General features: G+C 35.8%; 1 protein-coding gene across 4 annotated transcripts in view; it reads right to left on the minus strand.

Moving 5' to 3' along the window:
- SYT1 (synaptotagmin 1) overlaps positions 1 to 24,477 on the minus strand; it is a 360,537-nt gene that overhangs the window by 127,792 nt on the left and 208,268 nt on the right. For all 4 annotated transcript variants that reach the window (XM_042793239.1, XM_042793237.1, XM_042793238.1 and 1 more), the window contains one exon: positions 4,857 to 5,045. In XM_042793239.1, the coding sequence (XP_042649173.1) occupies positions 4,857 to 5,028 (172 nt within the window). In that variant the 5' untranslated portion in view covers positions 5,029 to 5,045. The remainder of the gene's footprint in view (positions 1 to 4,856; positions 5,046 to 24,477) is intronic.

Genomic DNA, 24,477 nt, shown 5'->3' on the forward strand with positions numbered 1-24,477 from the left:
AACCTTTTGCTGAGTATCTCCAAACAGAATGTGAAACAAGTCTGCACTGAACATCAGGTTTTAGTCTGAATCATCATACAGTTTTGAGCTCCTGGTTTGAGGGATTATCAGTCATCTGTACACGATGAATCAAATTTAGGGGTTTTGAGCACTAGCTAGTGAGGCCAAATGGGGTTGCAAGCCAGCCAAACATTTCAGAATAAGATTGGTATAAAAACGTAACTTTTTATCCAATTACAATATAAGATAGCAAAGAGCATTAGTGATATGCAGTAACTTCCTATTAAAGAGGTAATGATAGTTTCCTGGATTCAGTGCATCCAGATGTTACAGCTATTCAAGATTTTACCAGAAGCATTAACAGCATATCATTATTCAGACAGACATATGCTGGAATTTTATTGGATTTTTGCTGTTTTATTTACCTTGCTGGCAGAACAAGGTCTTCTGTTCATACAGGAATGTGTTCTTAGGAAACACATCAAGATCACTTTGCTTTTACACAGATGCTTATTAAGTAAACTAATGCTGATTGATGTTAAGTTTTATTTGTGTATGCTTAGTATAAGAATCTTGACATTTAAAGCCTCTGCCCAAAAGCTGTTGCTGTCTTGCATTCCTATAGTCTTGCTAGAACTTGCTTATAGTAAATGTATGGCAGAAGTTTTCCTAGACTGTAGACAGAGGCCCAGATAGAAGAGCAGTGAGAAGAAGGAAGGAAAGAACCAATATATCTTATAAAGTCTTTTAACGCAATTTTGTTTTCAGAAGTGTAAGTGCCATTTTATCTGCTTTGTTTTACCCCATTCTTCAGGTGTTGGAATTACTACATTTAAAATGCAAAGTGTAAAAGCAGAGATGATGCCTTTTTTCACCTTCTGGTAAACAACTTAAAAATTCTGCAGATTAAAGATAAATTGGGATAGAAAGTATAAGAACCAACTAAGATAGAGTGACTTTTATACACAGTGCAGTTAAGGAAAAACAACTGTACTGTGATTATGCAAATCAGCCACTAACAACCAAAATGCAGGGATTTACATAACAGAGAAAAAAATTCTTCACAGTTATGCCTCAGTAACCTTACAGGATTCTTGCACTTTAACTGTATGACTCATTGTAATAAAACTTCTTTATCCAGAGTGAAATATATGTTAGGACATTACCATTCTGAATGATTTGTGTGCTTTTGGAAGCCCACACTCTCCTGCCACAAAATAGGGAGTATGTTCTACTTTAAAGAGATACAAATAAATGAAAAAAACAGAATTTCTGCTTGTATCAATCAAATTTTTAACTGGGCTTACATACTGCATCACTCCTCTTTAAATAAATATATACGAATACAAATGGGCCCTCTCTTCTTCTTAGAAGTTTTATTTCCTCATTCTATTAAATTAATCTATTTTTGACAAAATAAGACGTCTATGATCCATATATTACAGGAGGAAACACTGGTAGAATTTAAATTGCACAGACCCTAGTTTGTATTTTTGCAAAATGAAATCTTAATGGGAATCCTGATATTTTTAGTTAGTTAAGTATGTCTAGACTACTTAACTTGTGACTTTTATGTGTTCTACAAAACATATTATTTTTAAAAGATGACTGTTCTATTATAAGCCACACGGAAGGAACAGTATTTATTCAGCTGGGTGTAGTTTGCTGTACCTTTATTTTTGTCATCATGCATTCCATTATTTGAATATTTTTTTTTTATTATTATAAGCATGACTTGATATTATGTAATTTCTATGAAAAAACAGAAAAAGGAGACTATATATAAATTAGTCCCTACTATGGCTCGGCTTTTTTATTGCTCAAACCAAGTTGATTGAAGGCAAGCTTTTTCACAATACAGGGACATTTTATTCTATTATACATCCATTAAATCATGATGACTTATTTTTCCTCTTCAGACATCTTAGACAGAGGCAACTAAAACATTTAATTATTTCTCTCTTGCACATAGACAACAGAGCACTGAAATAAAAATCCTCTCTCAGTAACTACTGAGCTTTCAAAGCCTTCCCTGCCACATGGGGATGAACATAAGACCTTTGGAAGTTTTCAGTGAGAAAGTACATGAACTAGAAAACAGGCTTGTCACTGATCTGCAAAGATTAGAGAAATTGCTGACTATGGCATTCTTCTGCCATGTGTAAGACTCAAGGTCAAGTCTTCAGTTTGAATCTACCAGAGGAAAAACCTGGCCCATGGTCTTAGAAGTGCTCTTAGGTGCAGGTATCTGTGCTGTCCCAATGGGGCCTGTTCACCATATTTACATTCTGATCTGTTTTTGCAAAAAAAATTTGCAACCATCTGTAAGAGATAAGGCCTAACAACTTTTCTACCACAATTAAATCCTCAGCTTTGTAATAGGTCAACAGCACCCTGCTGACAACTCCCTGCTGGCATAAACTGAACAAATAGTAAGGAAATGCTATAATCTTCCAATACGGAAATGAGGTCTCCTCTCCCCTCTTGCCCCCAATATTTTGGAGATAACAAGTTATTTGGTTTCTGTTAGTTTATAAATGAGAAACACATATAGACCTGTCAATTACAGTCCTTTTGCACAGGATTTGTTACTGGATAAAAAGGGGAAAACAAAAGTTATTTGGGCTATAAAATGCTCCAACACAACAATGGCACTATTTCATACTGAAGTATTTCAAAAAAACCAAACCCAAGCCCTCTGACCCTTTGTAGTGCAGTAAACATTCAACTTTCTTCTTGAAATGGCAAAATTAAAAATAAATAAATATACACAGCAGAATGTCATGTTAAACAGTCCCAGTATTTGATGGAGATGCTGGGAAGATCCAATCACACCTGCAGCCTCTAGAAGGACAGCAGACAATTGTCATGGGATCTGTGACTACTCCAGGTTCATCTCTCCCCTCCACTGCAAAATTACTATATGATCTTGAATAAGAGTCCAGATTTCTAAAATGGAGGCAGTATGTTGCAGTTTCACTATCAGCATAAGGTATCACATTTCATAGGTACTATAATGCACTTAATAATAAATAAGACCTGTCTTACGGCCTAGTATACTTTTCTCAGTAAGCATTTTCATCATGTAATAGTAGGTTCTTTATTTTTTGATTCATTAATAGGAAAAAAAAAAAAAAAAAAAGAGAAGCTTTATTCAGTCTGATCTGGAAAGATATTCCAGATTGGACTAATTGTTTTTACTGTTTTAAAAAAGTATGCAGGAGTGCATTCATAGTTCCTCTCTACCTACAGACCTTTTCCTAGACTGACTAACTACAGAGCTCCTCATATTGGAAACCATTCACGCCTTTGCTATGTTAAAATCTAAGTTTAAAAATAAAAGAATATCTAGAGAAAAAGAGACATCTACCTCATTTACAGAGCATGTTGAGACAAAAACTGAAAGACAAATGTTTCAAATGCTGACTGCTTCTCTCTCAATGTCTTGTCTTTTCTTTTTTCCTCTTCTGTTTTCTTCTTGTAGCTTTGTTTTCCCATGATATCATCAGGCAATTTCATTTCAGTATGGTCTGCACTGGATTGTGCAGATTAGCAAAGTAATGGCATATGGACTTCTTACCACTGTAACACCTCTATTCTTGCGAGTGAGAATTTCAAGCGACAGAGCAAAGCTGTTTGATATCAATTTTGCAAAAAAAGCATCTGCCAGATTGCCAAGATCCATTTCAGAGGTAAAAAAATAGGATTAATATTCTAATTTGTTATCTGTCTTTATCAGTCACACAAAATTTCTTTACACAAATAACCTTCTAAAAATGAAAACTCTTACATACGTTAAAATGCTTCCCTGAAAATATATTGCATTTACTTATTTTTTGAAGTAAAAATTATTAAAAGACAGAATGACTCTCTAATGCCTGCTATTAAAAGACACACACAGCCTTCACCTTCATATCTACCAAAGTGTCAAAATTATCTGCTTGTATCAATAAGTAATTTTTCTGTCAGTAACAAAAAGGATTTTTTCTTTATTATATGAACCACCATTGACAATGTTAAATTAGTTGTATATTTAATACCAGTGTATGCATACTAAAACACAAGAAGCCTCGTACTAGTACACAAGAACCCTAGTACACAAGACACCTAGTACATAAACAACAGCAAAAAGCTAGTGCTTATATTTTTTAATGAATGTGAACAAATTGAGGCCTCAACTTTGAATCAATACTTCCTAGCACAGACCAGAAGAACCCTGCTGACTTCACAGAAATATACATTGGTACTTTGAAAGTATTCTGCATAGGTACACGAACTCATGTAAACAACGTTCAATGGCTGATTTAACAGAATTATTTAGTGGGAAAAGCATGGCTATCTTCTTACATTACTAATGTATTAGAGCTATTTCCTCGTTAAAAAGCCATTTTCCCACCTTTTCTACATTTTATAATCCCCAAAGATACACAGTTTCCTTATTTTCTCAGTATTTGTGAGTTTTGGCCAAATTTTACTTTAAGATAATATGCCCCCACACATTCATCATAAACACAAAACCCTAAGTGTTACTGTTATGAAATACTTTGTTTATTGGTCCTATGGCCACTGTGAAGTTCTGCCATTCCAGTTTTGATGATTCAGCAACAATTAATCAGTAAAAATTACCAAGACAACCAGACATATCAAGAATAGGCTCAAATTATATATGAGTTTAACCCTGTTTTTTCTACTCCAGTTAATTTTGAGGAGCTTTCTAAATCAGATTTACCTTCTAATTTTTCTAGTTTTGACTAGAAAGCATTTAGTATGCAGTCTAAATAAACGACAGAGAAGAAAATGTCAAGTTAAATCTAATGTATCAACAGAAGCTTTTTAATCAATCAAGTTTTACTTACATGGAATTTTGTTCAGTTCATTCATGAACTTCTCTTTTAACTTAGAAAATGCATCCTCTTTTCCTCCCCCTCCTCCGGGACTGGCTGGCTCGGTGACATTACTTGGAGGGGCTGCTGCTACTGTGGTAGCTGGCGGTGCTGCCAGGGCCTCATGATGACTTTCACTCACCATTTTAACCCCTGGGTAAGCTGTTGGAACAAAAAAACCCAAAAGATAAATGTTTAAAACATTGAAATGGATCTCCCATCAATAAAAGACTAAATATGCAGAATATCACTTGGTGCTCATGCTTACTGGATAAATACGACTGCATCAGAATATTGCTTCATGTTCTTCATAAAATATTTATTAGATAAGAGAGAAAAGTATTTTGCAGGGTTAATTCAGCCAGAATCATTTTATTGCTTAGAGATCTTCTCCAATGGTGCTGCATTTTGAACTGTTGAATTTGAAACCTCCAAATTCCTGTAAAACTCTGATGCCAATTTACACTTTGCTCTTCAATTTTGAAGGTATAAGCAAATTGGGTAATACCTGCTCTCTATGTGCAAATTTCACAGTGTATTTACAGAATTATTTTTCTATGAGCAATACAGACATATAGATCATAGCCGAAGTTTCTATATAAAATAAATGAAGTGATAAGGATATAATAAAAACCCTTCAAGATTTCCTGTCAAGGTAATAATGTACTGTTTCTTATTTAAGGAAGTTGTATATTAAACAGAACTGGATTTTTCCATCCAGTTATTTCGTGTGACATTTGCTACTGACAATATTCTCTTAAATTATTCAGATGTCTTATTGGTGTGTTCATGAAGCTACCACATCTGTAGGATATCTAAATGAAGTGATATAGAAATATCCAAGAGGCTGTCACAAGCATAATCCCACATCAGCATATTTTTAATTTCATGTTGATGAATGGGCATTTTGCAATAACTTTACTTGCACATACATTATAAAGCAAAGAATTTTGGGCCAGTGGGGTGAAGGTGAGATGAGAAGCAGAAAGCAATTTCAGTATTACTGGAAGGTTGGCTGAAATGTTTATATTGGTTTTGAACACATTGTTCTTATTTTCTGCCACATCTTAAATATCACTGATCTGAATAATCATTCTGTTTTTCTTCAGAAAACCAGAGGGAGAAAGGGTTTGAGAGATAACAAACATTCATTATTGCTCTGAGTGTACAATTGCTCTCATCCCCAAAAAACATTTGGCCTTTGACCTTCTGCTGAGAAATTTAAACACCACTATAGGAAAAAAGGGCAACACATCAAAATTAAAGGGGCATAAGAGCATCTGACTGCATGCAATATGATGAATCATGAGCTTTCCTTTCTTACGTGACTGTTTTCACGGATGTTGCTGAGAGTGCTCAAATCACTAAATCAAGATGAGAATTGGCATTTCATCCTTCAACTTTACTTCTAAGAGCCTGCAGTCACGAAAACCTGTAAGTGCAGACCTGACTGCAGGCAGAATGAACATTCTGAAATCACCCTCACCGTTCTTGTCATTAAACAGGCGTTTGCACACAAGTGTAGTCTGGAATAGAAGCCATTCTCCAATACTGTCATCCGATGAAAAATATTTTAACTAAATAGGGGGTTGGACTTGTTCTGAAGAAGCAATTTAGTGGATATTTTGTAGCAATTTCATGGATGCAGCACTGAATGAAGTGGTATTTTCTGCCTGCCCATCACTTCTGCCTTTGCCCTCACAGTCTCCAGCCTAATATAAAATCATGTTGATGTTGACACAGAATATGTATATGATAGAGCTCCACAAATATTTGATAAGCATGCAGTCTTATCTGTTTGCCTGTAACAACATGCGAGCAGTTCACTATCTAAAGCAGATCGAAGTTGATGGAAAGATTCCAGTTAATATCCATGAACTTTGGCTCAAGTCCGATGTCTGCAATGACTTCCCCACTTGCCTCCCAAAATAACATTCAGAAAAAAACATGTAGTGCATAATTTGGGTAGTATGAAATAACGTCCCAGCTCTTCCAGACTAGAAGACTTTTTCCATATGCTCTGATGAATGCCAAATACTATGAAGCAAAATATGCAGAGCCATCAGCCATAAACATTAGTGCTGCTTTATATTATAGCATTTTGTCAATGAATGTCAGTTAAATCAGAAGAAAAGTTGTATGATATATCATAATTAAATCAAAAATAAATTGCTTAATTATAATATATTGCTTAATTATTCCAGGCCTGGCAGTTGACTATTTTATTTTGTAATGGAAGACACAATTTGCTGTGATGACTTTCAGCTAATTAAAAATTAAGGCAAATGTAATTTATTTGTTTCCAGTTTTTGAGCTATATTTTGAAAATACATTATGAGAACAAATTTGAAGCATTACACTTTCATTTATTTAATAGAAGGAAAAAAAATAACAAACCAGAGTATTCCTCTGAACTCCAAGAACAATCCTCGTAGAGTCCTAGTGCAGTTAGAGGTCACTACATCTAATGAGGCATGCACAAAAGCTTTGAGACTTGCTACAGAGCCTTTGACCTTTACATGCCAATGACACCGTTCTGATATTTTAAATAGGTGTGAAGGAGCTGAAAAAAATCTTGTCTCAGAAAAAGCTTACCTCAGTAAAGAATTTTCTGAAGAGCACATGCCCACTCACTTACAGAGATAACATCTGATGGCTTCTATTATTGTAATGCTGCAGCTTTCCACAATAATGGTATAAACACTGTGGTATTATTAGAGACTGCAGAGTACTGAATAATTAGATTTAAATTGGCCTTTTACAAAAAAAAAGGGGTTACTTTAATGCTGCAGTGCACCGCTGAAGGTAAAGATCTACAAAATACTAGCACATTATTTGCCATTTATGAAATGGTATTTGCAAGCAAAAATTTCTTACAGGTTAAAAAATGAAATGTCATAGAATTCAATTATGATTTCCAATTCCGTGTTCACAAAATGATTATACTGCTAGGTATGAAACATTACATGTTTCATGTGCAACATACAACCATAAATAAGAGTACATTTGTAGTCATAAATAAAAGTACAATTTCATTTTCATGCCTCTGTAAAACACAGCAGAGATTACATTCCCTGACCATGCAAAGTTTTTGGTATACCATTGCCCGTCCATACTAGTGCCATATGATCATTATAAGACATGTAAAGCAAAACAATAAACAAATACCTGGAATACTTCTTATCTTTATACAAAGGTAGGCAAGTGTTGACTGAAAATCTAGAGATGATGATTTGAACCCTTGAGGCAGTCAGGGGTTTAGAGACTTACTGTTCCCTCTCAAAAAAATTATCAGCTAAAACTTCTACACCATTGCTACATAATTTTCTCTAAAAATGAAGCATCTGAGTAATATACAAATACACTCTGGAGATCCAGAAGAAGCAAGATATTTCCTTATGGAGGAACAAAGTATTGCCTGACTGTCTTAGTATGCTGGTATGGATCCTGATGGTGAGTCCATTGGAAATTACCTCTTACAAGAGTAGTAAAGTAGTAACTACTCTTAAGAGAGGAGTATAGAAGAAGAGTAGGACTTCAGACATGGATGATTACAGAACATGAAATAGACTCTGAAAATCAGAGATGAAGGAATGTGTTCCAAGGGCAACAGCCTCTCTTTGCAAATATTCTGGCATATCCAAAATAAGATGTGGACAACGTGGGGGGACTAATCCCATGGGAAATTTTTACTTGTTATAAATTGTTTTTGAAAAATAAACTGAATAGTCAGAAAATTAATGAGAATGCTGTGGGATGTTCACAGTGATTCACATGAAAGGGAGATTTTCAGCATTTGGAAAGAGAGCAAAACTCAAGAGTGGTGTATCATCTCCTGGCAAATCATGGGGAGATTTATGATAGACTTACCAAAAAAAAAAAAAAAAAAAGAAAAAAGTAGTCCCGAATGGCAGCAAAGCAAATTTGTATGGTTTCTACATGGTTAAGTTACAGTGAATACTTAATCTCATGGGAATAAAATTGGTGACATTCCTCCTGCAGCATGGATTTCAGACAATTTAATTTTGCTTATTCCTCCTCTTATCTGCTGAATACAAACTGGGTGGAGTGAGAGAGCAAATAGGTCAGATATCCCATGCTGATCAAATCATTCCCTCCCAATGTCAAATTTTCTGGAAAGTGTCCTTTTACCTTGCTGCCTCTCAAATTTTTCTGCCATACTAAAAATTAAAATTAATGAAATTATTCAAAACATAAAATTACAGTGTTACTATGAGTAACTGTATAAGTTTTCAGAAGTAATTGTCACCATTCATTCAATGTTTAACGCTGTAAGCATAGTAGAGTTGGTCACTGTACCTCAATAAGCCTGCAAAGTTGTAAATTTGGATCTATACTGCTAAATGGTATTTCCTGGACAGCTTATCTTTTCAGCATCCCAAACGTGTTCACCTCAGCAGTTACATCCAGCTCGGAATGTAATCACAAAATTTATCCAAGAAAGAAAAAAAATCACATGTTAACATCAGTTGTGTTCTGCTGCCATTTTTTACACCTCCTGTGCACTGAAAGAGAAAGAAATTATTAGCTTTCAGTGCTGATATGTTCAGGGTACGTATATAGTGTTACCAGAGAAAGCTCTGACACAACACTGAAAATTTATCCTATTCCATTAGACTGTTTTTGATGAAATTAATTAATCATTAAGAAGATGGGAACATTACCAGAATGTCTGAAGATATCTACAATAAATGATCTCTTCCTAGATTTAAGTATTCTGGGATGTTAATAATACAATTTTTAATAATTCATCTTCCTATTAATGAAATATGCTATCTTTCTAGCTTCAGTAATGGACATTTATTTTAAAAGACAAGGTCAGAAAAGAGATTTTCTTGGCTTTTTATAAAGATGGGTCTGTAACTACATTTTCAGAAGAATAGAAGGTCACGGTAAAGATGTCCTATCAAAACAGCCTTTTCACCAGTACCACAAAGGCTTACAATGCAATCCATATTTAATACTGCTTTAGAGAAGGTACATGAAAGGCCCAACATTATATGTGGAAAAAAATTCTGATGAAGAACCTCGGTGGGAGAACTGAGGTGTCCTGTCTGTGCTGCTACCGATGCACAAGAAACATCCCAGCAAACCCCCACACAATCACTCACTCCTATACCTCTTGTAGCGGAGCAGAGATGTTTCTCCTGCTGCCATATGTGAAACTTCAATTGACACTCTCCAGACCCCTGCTGTACATTAGCTCGTACATTAGCTCTTTAAAACTGTTTTCCAATGAGTGATACTAATACCACACCAACAGTTTCATTGGCTTGACCAAACTAAGAAGATAAAACACTTGATCTATCCCCAAAAGACTGCGGCGATTTTATTGCTCAGTTTTAGAAATGACTATGCTAGTGTGTCCTGCCAAAGGTCCTGAAGCAGGATGGAGATAGATTGAGCTATCTACAGCACAGCCCTAGACCAGGCAACGAATCTTCTCATTATTAGACATGAGCTCAGTGTCATTCTCCAGAATTTGCTTAAAATAGGAACAAATATTTTTAGAGAAAACAACTGAAAGACACTAACTTGATGACCAAATCCAAACTCATTGTCATAAAAAAATTAAATATTGTAAGATTTCCAGTCTAATGATCACAAAGAAAACCTATTATCTGAGTTATATCCAAATCCCAAATCTTTGTGTATTCTTCTTATTTCACTTTTAAAATTCACCGTATATCTAATAAACTTAGAACATATATATATAACAAACATAGAATAGCTCACAGTTCTCTCTCATGATAAACACATTTTATTTAATTGAAATCATTACAATGTACAATTTCATCTCTAAGCATGTTTCAAAGCTAACCATATGATGTAACAGAGAACAATCTGCCCAGTGGACAGCAAATCATCTGAGTATTTTGGGAGGGATATTGACACTGTCAACGCTGGATAAAGACAAAAGCCTCAGTACATGGCACAATCTACAGGTTTCTTTTTAAGCCTTCTGGTCACCCATTATTAAATTCAGCAGAACTGTTCAACATATAAGGCTTCAAAATACCTTGTGCTGCAGATTCTGTGCAAGAGAACCTTTGGCTCACATTCTCAGAAAGAACCTCAGTCTGATATGTAATCTATGAACAGCTAATCACTGTATATTTTGCAGTCCCAAGCTATGCAAAATGATATTTTCAGACTCACTTCTTGAGCTATTGATAAGACCACTGTTAATTTAAATGTGAACAGTGAAGCCAACACTATTTTCTTTCCAGCTAAAAGCCACTAATTTTTTGACTGCCCTTCAAAATTCTGTTCCTGCAATGCAGAATAGCACACGGGGAGCCAGTGGAGTCACAGCAGCTTACAGAGAAACATAAAATTCAAGAGCAAAGAGCATTGCAGTAAGTCAAGAGTGGTGAGTCCCTTGCATATATTCACTATATAAATGACTGTTTCCCTGACCATGTTCTGAAACTCTTATTTTCCCCTAAGTATATGATATTTCTTAGTCATGTATTTCTTTTGATTTTCAGATGTACTGGGGAGACAGCCCTGTCTCTCTGGATGTTGACACTGTTGTCATGTTTCAGCAGCAGTGAGGTTACCAAACCTGTCAAAGCATTAGAATATGTATAATTTAACCCCTCTGTCTTTCTCTACTACTGCAAATGCTGCTTCAAAATGACTGAGGTCCTTGATAATAGCTAGTTATGAATAGGAATAAGGGAAAGAAAGAAACTACAGTAATTTCCTCCCACATGATCATTCTGTCATCTTTCACACTTGCATCTTGTTTCCTGAAGCTGTGATCTGCATTTCTACTCCCCTGGTATTTACATCCAGACTTCCTTTATACAGCAGTGTAAGACAAAAGAATTCATATAAAAATTAGTGTTCAACTGCATTTAAGCATGAAATTCTAATACAGTCCACAGAGAATTCTTGCTGTTCCAAAATAATTTTAGCATAATCCTACAAATAATGAAGCCCTTTATAACAATAAATTCCTCGTTGTGTATATTGCATAAAATCAATTTATATTCACATATTTGGCTCCTGTCCAATCAATGGCTCTAAACAAGTCTATAAACTAGTAAAGTGCCTTAGATATTAAGTGTGATGTGGCAATATTCGTAAGGAACAACACAATAGAAATTGTAAAATAATATGGAGAAATGCTACTAATATTCTTGTTTTGGTATCTGGAGGTCATAGCTCTAAATTCACTATTTCCCCTTTGAATTTTCCTCCTATTGAGATTTCCTATGTGTCCCAATTTCTGCACTCAGTAACCATGGGGTTAGTAAAATGAATTACAAACAAGCAGGATGATACATGCACTAAGGAACCAAATATGGGGAGCTGAGATGTGCAATTCAGTGCTATCTCACAGATTAGTTAAGTCTTGGACTTAGGTTGTGAAATAATTGGCACCTCAGAGTGTGATTCTACTCTGACAAGTGACTATATAAAAATGGCACTTTCTTTTAAAAAAAGATCTGATCTCTATGTATATTCAGTCATATATGCTGTATTTAATGAGTACCATATTCTAACCTCACCAACGAGTGTTTTTTTCCCTGTTGTATCTGCAGTATCAAAAGCTAAGAAAACAATAAGATTGCATTCCTCCTCTGCATCATGAAAGCAATTATTGACTAAATTTCAAAGACCAGTTGATTATATCTTTGAGAACCTACTGCAGATTACACAGTTACAGCTGAAGGCACGGGATTATGTCCTTGTAGCCAAACACATGAAATTTGGACTGCGTTACTTGGTGGTAGGTGGGAGAAGGAAACAGCTCAGCTAGTTTTTCAGATCCTATGATAAAATTACATGACTGGCATTTAGAAAAAATGTAAACAGTTGGTATTTGGCATTAGAGCTTGAAGATGCATCACGCAAGTGTACTAATGGGAAAAATACTCACATGTGAGTGAATTTTGTAGATCAAGCTTTGCAAATTCTGTGTGATAAAAGGTAGATGCATTGTAGTTTTAAAAAATCTCAGTAGTTCATCACACAGATATCAATCAGACACATGCAAAGTACCTGTGTGAACACAAATATATCTCTCTGGATATATACATCATAGGTATATTCCTCCCATATGTTCATTAATAATATTCTACTACACTTGCTATAAGGTGACTAACCAAGTATTATGATTTCACTGTCAATAAAGCAAACAATGACAGTTTGAGTCCAAGAATTTTCTTGTAACCAAAAGGTGGGTTTACGGCGAAATACAAAATTTTCATAAATTGTGATGTTGATAAAAAGATTTTTCATGGTTTTCTCTTCAGCCATATCATATCAGCACTGAAATCAGGAACAATGCTGCAAAACCATAAAGGTAAGCTGATTGATTGTGACAGGTTCTGTTATTTGCAGATGTGTGAAAATTACCATTTCATTGAATGTCACCAGTCCAGGAAAGAAGAGCATGGAGGTGCAGGAAGCATCTGCATTTAGATTTGTCTTTTAACTTAAAAATAAAAACAACAACAACAACAACAAAAAAAAAAAAAAAAAAAAAAAAAAAAAAAAAAAAACCCAAACACCACAAAAGTTATTTGATATTTATGATTAATTACTGTACTTAAATTTTGAAGGTAATTTTATCAGCACATGGAATAAAAATAGTGGAAATTGGAACTAATTGTCCCATAATAACTGGTACTTTTTCCTCCTGTTGAGAATTATATGCCATTATGCAGTAGCTTTCCATACACAGCAGGAGGGAAAATTATCGATCAATTACATGACAATTAATTCCTAACTTGTAACATTTTTCTACTGAAAAGCAAAAAAAAAGATCCTAATTTGAGATTAATAATCATGTATTCCCTACAATGCTTTGGAAAGCTTTTTAAAAGATACCCTTATACATATCTGAAATTATTTTAACAACTGATAGCCATAAACTGAGGTAGTTTATAAAGTATTAGTATAAGTACTAATTTCTGCTCTTAGTACAACTATTTATTTTTCTGCAATTATTTCTGTAGATGAACAATTTAGCAAGGATCCCATTCACACGAATGTTGTATCCAACTCACACATGAGCAATACAGGAGAAAACAACTTCAGAATAAAGATGAGGAAGTAACAAAACAAAAGGGAAAAATAAAGCTACTTGGGTAATTTTTGTTTAAATAAAATTAAGGACTGAATGGTAATTTAGGGTTTTTCATAAATTTAAAACTTTCAGGTTTTTTGCACATGGAAATGCTTGGTGTGCCCACGTTTCCATCTCTTCTCTAGACAAGAGGAAGCTCACATGACATAGCTTTGAATTCCTTTGGATAGATGACAGACCTTAACCTAATGTAACCTTCATTCTCCCATCACTGAGTTTTCCATACAACAATGCTGCTGTCTCCATTCACTCCTGCTTCTCTGAAAGGGAAGAGTCATTGCTGTTCAGTTTTTGACTGAAAAGGACTTGCATGCCCACCTTCCGGAGAGGACACAAACATCACCTAGAAGAAGGTCTTGGAGATGGTTCAGAGGTAGAGCAGGATTTATGAGTCACTCCTGTTTTCAGCATACTCTGCTGATTAGGCAGCTTTTCATTCAGCATGCTGGCTGTTGAGCAACCCATTCTGAGGTACTCATATCCTCCAGATATTGTATGAGAAGCTTGGTCTAAAGCTATGATACAGCCCAAGGTTGTAGTGAGTAGGTAAGGGTAATTATATGAACAGCATCAGGAATACTCTAATCAAATCCACAACCTGGATTTGCTCTGCTTGTATAAATAGGATGGCAAAAGCAGTCTGGTGTCTCTTTCTGATGGCATGACCCTTCTGGGTCATGAATATTCCCCACTTCCATCTGGAAGCTCAGCACAGCTTTGAAAGAAACTTGGTGGACTGAGGCCAGATGAGATGCCTGGGCTGAATACTGAAAGCAGTCCTTCTGAGTGCCTCATTTATGATGGCAGGTAAAGTCCCAGAGCATCATGCCCTTTTAGACTGAGGGATGGATCTACCCTAAATTTGGACAACAGTCTGCAGTACCATTCTGACTGAGGCAGTGATTGATGGACCATTCTGCCTCATTAGCCACTTACTGCTTCAGGAGGGCAACTAAGGTTAGTTCTATTGCCAAAACAACCTGAGGGAGATAGGAATCCTACTTAATAGGCATGGCTGATTTATTGCTATTGCTGGCTTTCCCAATTTTGTTCTGAGCACTTCTTCCTTCTGCCCAGCAAAGTGCTCGTTGTTTTAAACCATTGACTCAGTGCTTGTCGGGGGGAAAGTGCTGCTCAACAAAAGCCTGTCAGAAGGGTAATTCAGTTTTTCAAGTCTGTGGATGGAAACTTGAGTAAATTTTACTTAACCTACTGGTAATTAAACTTGGACCACCCTGAACACCTCATTGGTTATAGGATAGCTACAGTTTGTTTTTTTAATGTAGTGCAGCAGGTATTGCTGTTGCAGTCAGATCTCTAGCAGTTAAACACCTTAGTTCACATTGTCACATACCCTAAATTTTCCTGTAGATTTAGCTGATTGAGCTAATTGTCCAACTGGGACATCAGAAGAAGGGTTGCGTGTACACTCAGTGCTATGCAGTTAACATTCAGGCAGAAAAACAACAGTTTTAAGTGAGCAAAGTAAGAATTCTGCTTTGTATAGACATCTCATTGATATAAATTTAAAAAATCTGTTCTGTTACAGATCTTATTTTCTTTGATGATCATGTTGTCTAACTGAATGCTTCAATGTGATAATGCTTTTTTTGTTTGTTCAGTTTTCTTTTTTCTTCCCTATTTCGTTTATTGTGAAGCTCTATATATAGCCATGGCATTATAACCATTTATTGGTCACAAACCGTAACCTATAACCATGATCCATTTAAAAATGAAAGCAGAAAACTTCCTGATCATAGGAAAATAAGATTATCTGTTGCCACAGAGCACAGAAGAAAGACAATTAGTCACGCACTCAGTTCCCACTTTTATAGGTCACCATAACTGGCATACAGCTATGCATCTTTATCAAACTTCTAGCTAAAAATAGTATAAATTTTAGTATTATGTGATCTGTGGCCTGGTGAGCACTGTGTGGTATAGCAGACTTGCAGTTGGGGAGCTTCAGCACTAAAGATACACGTCCTCCAAGGTTGTGTGCTACCACTGCTTGGCCGATAAACTTGGCCAACAAGGAGGATGACACAAGGCAGAGATCATGCTCCCTTCTGCTCCATGTGCTCAAAAGAAGGAAGTGGCTGGGACAGACAAGTAGTAATTTTAACTTCATTTTCAGCCTCTGGTAGCTGTTTTCCGCTCTCTGCAATCTGTAAATCAAAGTGTATTTGCTCTGGAAAAGGATGAGGATACTGAGCCAAAACAGAAGCAGGATGTAGGGAGGCTAGCGTGATCTTTAAGACCCTTTCAGTACATGTGTTTCTGCTTTGTGGCATGGGCATTTTGTCTTCATGAAAGCAGGTAAACATAGCACTAGAATAAAATGATAATGCCAGCACTACCTGCAAGAGCTTGGTCCTCTATAATGAACATAACACTAATTATAACAGAAATCCTTGGCTTTCTCTAAAAAAACTTACAGCCAAGAGCTTTCCAAAGTTTATATGTACATTATAAAAAGGGAGCACAAAAGGATTCAACATGATTGATGAAATTGTTTGCTTTCTCTTTAGAAGAGAGTAATAAATAAGTTAGCATTTCAAAGTTCTGTGAAAAGATATTTGAGAGAAGGCACATGGATGCATTGTTCAGTAGCACGGGCATTTGATGAGCTCCAGAAATTTCTTTGGAAGAAAAAAGATGTATTATAGTGTGTGAAAAGAAGAAATCTTCAGTATCAGGCTGTTATCTAGCTGCTAAGGGTTGGTTCTTGATGAAAACAGAGCAGAATAGAATGGATAGTTTAAGCACTGTGAGGTAAAAGCAGAAAATTGGACTTGGAGCACAAGGGACATTCAGAATGAAAGGAAAGTGGATGTGGTAAAATGTTAAGAATGTGACAAAAAAAAGATTATCATAAATATGAAGAGACGAAAGTAAAAGTTTTGCATTCTCTTCAACAAAGTCCTTGGAGAAAAAAAAGGGGGATTAGCCCTGCTGGAATGTACATTACCAAAGAGAAAAGAAAGATGAAAAGAAGAATACCATTTCAAGGTCATTTGCAACCAAGCAGCGACTACTAAACCTTTAATTACAAGCCTGTAATTCTTGTTTGTTTATTATTAATTGCTAGCAAAAAAGAGATAAAAGCTTGAAATGACATAGTCTTGAACTTCATTCTGTTCATGTTTTTGCTGCCAAAAACCAAGTAGGTTAATTTAAAATTGTTTAAACCTGGACTAAAAAGACTTTCTGTAAATAGAAAAGTGTATTATCTAATTCCTTTAGCACACACTTGGTAACACTTTTTTCTTGTCTTCTTCCCTTTACAAAACGAACAGTTTTAGGGTCACAGACCACCTAAAGAACAAAAAGCCAAGGCTTCTCCTTGGAAGTTAGGAACAAGTGCAGCTTCCTTGTCCTACACACATGCAGTCCAGCTCTCCTTGAAGAGTTTAACAAGCCTGGAGTCAGGTTGAAAAGTAACTCCCCTCCAAAAGTCCCCTCCTGTTGAAAATTGGGATAATGTGGCATCTGTGTTTCGGCCATTATCAGCTGTCAGAGTAGGAGAGAGAATTAGCATTTATGACAACGAATGATATTTGTTTTTAATTCACAAGCACAAGCACTGACTGGAATTTTCATCACCTTTCCAACCATTTGAAAACAATAATTGTTAGCTCTGTTAAATACCTTCTCTTTCTAAACCAATATTCTCCAAATGCAAATTGTAGTCACAGCTGCAAAGGAAATCTACTGCCAAAATACACCACTGGGAGAGAAGAAAATATAGTGGCAGCTGGCTGTCTCCAAAGGAGCAGAGTGTCATCTCTCTGAAACACTGTCAGCTCTTGTAGAAGAAATGCTAAAGAGCAAAGAACTACAATATCGGCCAGGCACTGGCTGACAGTGGATGTTGCTAATGGGAACAAATTTGAGGCTGTAACTTTAGTAGAAGAAGGGGGAAAGGATCAGGAGGGCTGAAGCACTGGGATGCCTTTTCCCGCACACAAGGTGAAATTTCAGTCAAAACTGTGTGGTGTAAAGGTGCTTTTTTGGTTAGTTTGGATTCAACAAGTATTCTTGACCTCTCTCAAACATCTTTGTGCTTCCGAATCCCTAACTGAAGCTTGGTGATTGCTTCACCAGCTCTTTGTTTATCCTACATTCCAGTCCCAAGAGATTATCATTAGCAGGGGACAGTTTAAGGAATAAAACTCAGGGAGGTGATGTAGCTAGTGCCTTAAGGCAACTTCTCCAAGCAAGCTGTGATGGCACAGCACTTCAAGAAATGCATGTTGCCTGTGACATGGGAATAGCTCAACAAAGCAGCTTTTTCTGCTGACAGAGTGGACTGGATTCAAAGTGGGGACCTAGGAGGTGAGACATTGCAGCTGACTGAACTGCCCTACAGCATTAAGTCCTCTGGCCAGAGCTCAATTCAGAGGGAACTTACCTATGGCTGTGCCACAAGAACACTGAAGTTATCATCCCAAGGTCCCAAAAGATACTCTTGAAGCCTTTCTATTTCTATTTTTTTTATCTATCATAACAAGAACCTCTAGTTATGTGATCATTACATATTTTACTGGGTCCGTTGCAATGCTTGAATCAAGAACTTTTAGATTGACAGTACAGCCACTTTCCAGCTCAGTTTAGTATTAGAAGCAGTAGTTTCTGAATCTAGTCTACATGGGAAGAGAACAGCACACACTTTGCCTTGTTAAAAAGCTAGTTGTAAGACAGCAGGGAAATAATGGATACTGGGGTCTTCTTAGGTATCTGTATTCTGCTTACCAAGGATGACTATTGCCTGGCATTTAGATCAGTGGTTAGAAACAGGACAGATACATTTATTTCTGTATTTAATTTTTTTCTGACATGCAAAGGTGTTACAGTAGGTAAAGTTTGGTTCTCTCCGGTGAAGCCTGCTCACATTTCTTGTGACAAGCCCTCTTGTGACAAAATGAGCAAGTGATACCTGCTGTGAAATGGGAATCTGGTCAATAATAAAGGTTGTTAATTATGTTGAAATAGACATACTAACCTAAAAGGTATTTAGGTCTGAATTTACACCTGACATCTACATGTATAGACTCAGTGGAAGCCATGACATGTAACAGGCCTTGGATAATCAGAACCAGCACCTCGTGGTACATTGCAGCATCATCTACGTGCAGGTGAGGTACTCTCCTTATCATCACCTGATATCCCAGCACAATCTGCATTAACATCTGTTCGTTTGTTTGTTTGTTTTTAAAAATAAAGCACTTGCACCTTTTCTGAAGGCTAAGTTTTTTCTTCTACTTGTTAGGTGGTTTTAGCCTCTTCTCTTCCCTTTGCTCATGGCTGTTTTCACTCTCCTTTTCCTTATCCTGGTGTGTGACTCGTGATACACCAAGAATCACATTTCTCTGCTTCATTAACCATCTTCACCCTTTCTCTTTAGATCCCTCCTCCAGACATGCTCTCTCCTTTTCTTTATTCTTCTCCTCTATCTTACCTCAGTCTCTGTGTAATAAGAGATTTTCAGAAGCAGAAAAGTAAAATTTAGATACTTAGCTATCATTCATCATGCCTTTGAAAAATCTCCTCCTACACCTTCATAATTCTCTTGCTATTCAGCAAAACCCTGTCTTACTTTTAACTCCCTTTCCTCTCATCAACTGTCCCTTCCTTCCTCTGTTCTCTATTCGTTTTTGCTTATTTAACTGAGGCCATAGCTATGACAGCAGATCTCTGCAGTGCAGACATTTCAGCAAAACTTCTAAGCTATGTTGTTATCCTAATAGAAACAGCTTTTGTCAGCCTGCATTACCCAATTTCAGGAGACAGCGTAACTTTACCAGCAAGCATGCCTCCTCTTCAGCGCGTGTTCTACCTACACATGGCTCATGAATGGCTCAGCACAGTTACAGAAGATAAAACTTCAGACAGTCCTTGATGCAGAGTGTCTTTTTAGAACAACAACAAAAAAAGCAACAAAGAATGTTAATTATGGTGCAAAACAAATATTTGATAAAATGAATTTATAGATCCCAATACTCTGCGTTTATCTAGTGAGTTCAAGAAGCGGTTTGGTTTGCAGAATATAACTTCAACTGCTCAACACCACAGCAGAAGGAAATAAATCTGTTCATTTAGCATAGCTGGAGTGAATAATAACCAATTCTTTTCAGGTCTTTTTCATAAGTTGCAACTGTATAGGAGTGTTGGAAATTTTAATTTAAAATGGCTGTCTCGTTAGAACATGGAACTATTGAAAGATTTGTGTATGAAAAAATCATTGTAATAGCATAGAAAATAAAGGACAGTTTTTTAGCAAATCTTTTCATCTCATTGTGTATTGGCACCTAATGATGCTGTACTAAATTTAATTGGCTGCCCACCACTTCTACTTGCAACAGAAACTAGTACTAAAAAGGTAGAAGGAAATCGTATCTTGGGAACCTATCAGGAACAATTTTTAAATTTTGTTAATGTAAATCCCTGTAAACTCTTTGGGGTTTATACTTTAACAGGCTTCTTTGATTATGTTCTAGGCATACACAACTAAGAACCTCTCTCTCCTGAGACATGAGAGAGGAAAAAAAAATTATGTAAACAGAGGGATATTGGATATACCCTTTGGGTATTTGATATAAACATCAATTGCAATGTGACACTCTCTTCTGAAACTACCTTCACTACCATTGGAAACCTACAAAGTCTCAATCCTTCATGCATTTATCAAACAGTCAGCAGTAAAGGGTTAGGAGTAATTTCCCATATGACAGATTACAACAAGCTGCTTTAGGATTTCTTGCATGCCTATTTGAAGCATCTGATTCTAAATACTGCCAGGCTTTATATACTATATTGAATGGGTACTAACTCATATTAAACTAGATGGAATATAGGTTTAATCTAGTATAGTAAATCTCTGTATTTCTGTATACTCATAAACATGGAACAGCACTTGGCTATATTCCAAGACCTACCACATTTCCGTTGCATACTTTATACACATAGTATGAATCATGGTTAGGCCCTGTAAATATGGGAAAGTAATAGTCATCCAACTCATCTTCATTTAATTATGCTAAAAATGGCTATAAAGTTCAAGAAGCCGAGAAGTTAAACAACCCAATTTGCTTCTGATGTTAGAATAACTGCTTCTTCCATTCTATAGTAATATATGGCCTATTGGTTTGAAGTAATTTTCATGGTCACCACCTAGTGCCCGGTACACTCAAAGCTAACCACATGAGCTCCTTGTATGTTCCTTTCCTTTAAGTGAAACTTTCCATTTTTATTGCCTGGTGTGGAATTGTTTGTTTGTTTTGCTTTATTTTTATTGAGTAGGGCAGGGATTTAAAGCAGAGGAAAAAGGAAGACTTCATGTCTGAAAATAATCTCTTCACATTAGCCACTCCATAATAATCACAGTTTTTGTTTTGAATGCCTGAAGACAATATTCTCTGAGCACATCTCAAAGTGCAGATTGTAGCACGTTTGTTCTGTTTCGGGTAGATCGGATTGAAATGTTTTGCTGTTTAAAGAAAATAAACTGTAAGTAGTTAAAAAGGGGATTCTTCATGTATGCAGCAATCATCTTCCTTGTTTGGGGAGGAGCTACAAGAATCGTGAGAACTAAGTAAATACTACAGTTAATGTGCAGATTTTGTAAATGAGCTGAGCTCTAGGCAGGCAAACATTATCTGTTAATGAACTGGTCCAATACAGAGAAGGACAGTTTTGAACCAAGAAAACTATTTTGGTGAAAAAAGGAAGCAGATTCTGGTTTGACATCTTTGTTCTGCTGCACAGCTTGTAAACTGCACAGCAGGGTTTTTTAGTGGGTTCAGTTTCTGAGCACAGAAGAGAGATTTTCTCTAGCATACTATATAATCATTGAAAGAGCAAACTGGTGAAGCTTATGAATTCCACAAGCTGTAGGCATTGGACACAGTTCAAAGATCTTATAATCTTCACAAATTTAACAACCTTGGATTTTTCCCTTGAAAACAGGAAAATAAAATATAAGACTTAATGGTACCAAAAATAAGACTAAAAGGCAATGTTTGTTTGCAAATTCTACCTTTCAGTATGCACTTCTGACATTTTTATGTGTTCATTTCGAGATGTTTATTTGAAAAGTTAGAATAATTTCTATTTAGTAATTTTTTTTGTTTTATGCTACTAGCTCTAGGTAGCTCATTATTTCAATTCAATAAACATATAAGAATAATAGGTTTCACAATAGAATCTGTTATTTTATTTTTTGAGAAGTCATACAAACTGCAAAATTTAGTAAGTACACAGTAACAATGGTCTGCGGTATTTGATTTACATTTTAAATTCCTAAATAAAGTAATTAATTTGTATAGACTTTAAATGTGTAAATCTGTGAGAGTTGAAAGTTAATAAAAAAATGTCTAAATTTACAAAAACTGCTGGTGGATTTTCACCTGTTAACAAAACAAGTATTTCCGGCAAAGAGTAAATAATAATGTTATGTTCATTATAAATGTACTAATGAAGTATTTCAATCCTAAAATTTATTAATGCCAGCACATAATACTTACAGAAATTTTAAATCATGACACTACATCCTGTTTAGTTTCTGTTTGTGTTTCAGTGAATTCTGATATATAGAACACAGAATATTCCAGGACACTTCACATCTTTAGTGTTGTAGCAGGAAAGAAACAATATGCAATCATATTAAAACTATCACAAGGTACAAACTGTAGGCAGTAAAATTGTCATTTTAGATTATGTTTTGTATTTGCTGTCTCCCAAGTGCTTAGAAGACTGCTTGGGATTTATATCAGGTATTTTCTCTCTCTAAAGATACATTAATAGCACCCTTTTTATTGTCTGCATTCTAGTGGTCTCATATGATTTGAATCCCAAAATATCTAATCAGAAATCTTGATTTCTAATTCATCTTTGAAGTTTGGATGCATTTTTCATAAGTTCTAAAAATAAAGATTTCTGTCTTCTGCAGTGGCATGTCATGCATATGTATGAAGGCACTGTGACAAAATTCCAAGGCATTTTAAGAAATGTAAATGGAAGGGAAAACATAGTAGCAAAATATGATGCAGCATTTTAGTCTTTTACATGTGGGAAGTCTTTGAATATATCAATATAATTAAGGGCAACCCAGTGACAATGGCAGACAAAATAGGGTCGTGCACTGGAGTTACAGACTGAAGACTGTTAGAGGCACAGTCTAAAAGTGAAGTACTCATTTTCTGGAGCATAACATCCGGTTGGATTGTGTGGATAAGCTTAAAACAACGCTCATCCCAATTACACTGAAAAACAAGTAAAGAAAGAATAAAACTTCTGAAAACTGCTATTATTGAGAATGACTGATTCATAGAGTTGTGCAAGTTTAGGTCACTGTTCCCATGTTAAAAGAACTCAGTCTAATTGTGTCAGATGGGTAAGAACCTATGAATGAGCAAATATTTTTCTTTTTAAAAGCTGTCAAGTTTTGTACAGGCCTGGAAATAATTTCAGCTGGTAGAACAGAGCACCTCCCACTTATCCATATGAAAAACTAAAAAAAAAAAAACCTGTGAAAATAATTCAGAGGACATGAAAAGGGTTAAATGGATGCTTTCATAGACAGACTTTTATGAAAAATCCTTCCCAGGAGACCTTTTATAAGAGATGATGCATATGTGTGTAAACAAGCATTTTAGAAAAATGCCCTCAAATACTATAAAGACGCTAAAAACTCTTCATTTTTTTTTTTTTAAGAATGTAGTCCAAAGTGAAAGCTAGCTGAGAGATAAGGCAATTAAAGTGAGATCCCAGTACTCAACAGTGTCACATATTCCTTTTCAGAAATTTTTCAAAATCCTCTTCAAGTCAGTTCAGGATGCCTCTCTTCCTACATTTACATGATGATTGTTCCTGAATCTCATTGTTCTCATGACTGGTATTTGTAACATCAATATTTTTCAATATTCCTCTTCATCTTCTTTTTGCTGTAGTGAACAAGATTGTTCTTCTTGTAAAATTCAAGTTATTCAGTCCCCTGCTGATCTTATTACTTATTTTCCTATTTTTCAGCATTTTCTTCTTAATCTGGACACATCATACTAGTCCTAAGAGCATCTGCTGTCATTGTCAAAAGATTGATAGAGAAACAGAGCCTCAGAAGAAAGTAAAGAGCATGGATGGCACTGAACCTATGGTGACACAAGTAGGCCACTACAGTTACTGTGAAATGTAGTTTTGCCTCATGCAGCTGCTACCTATGATCATCTTTACCTTCTCTTCATTATGCACCTACATTTAAGTGTTATTTTAGGCCTTGCTTGCTGAACCCCTTCCCAGTGTCTGCTCCTGGCTCCTCAGGAGCTTGGCTGTGTGAAGCATTCTGAAGAGACAGAACAGAAAATAAACATTAAAAGCTGAAGAATAATTTTATTGCTTGAAGTGAAACACTTTTCTGATCTAAACATAGCCTTCCCTTTGATGACAAGCTTTATTTAAAGAAAAAAAAAAATT

The sequence above is a fragment of the Tyto alba genome, unplaced genomic scaffold, assembly GCF_018691265.1.
Source record: "Tyto alba isolate M040663 unplaced genomic scaffold, T.alba_DEE_v4.0 Super-Scaffold_2, whole genome shotgun sequence".
NCBI classification, from domain to species: domain Eukaryota; kingdom Metazoa; phylum Chordata; class Aves; order Strigiformes; family Tytonidae; genus Tyto; species Tyto alba.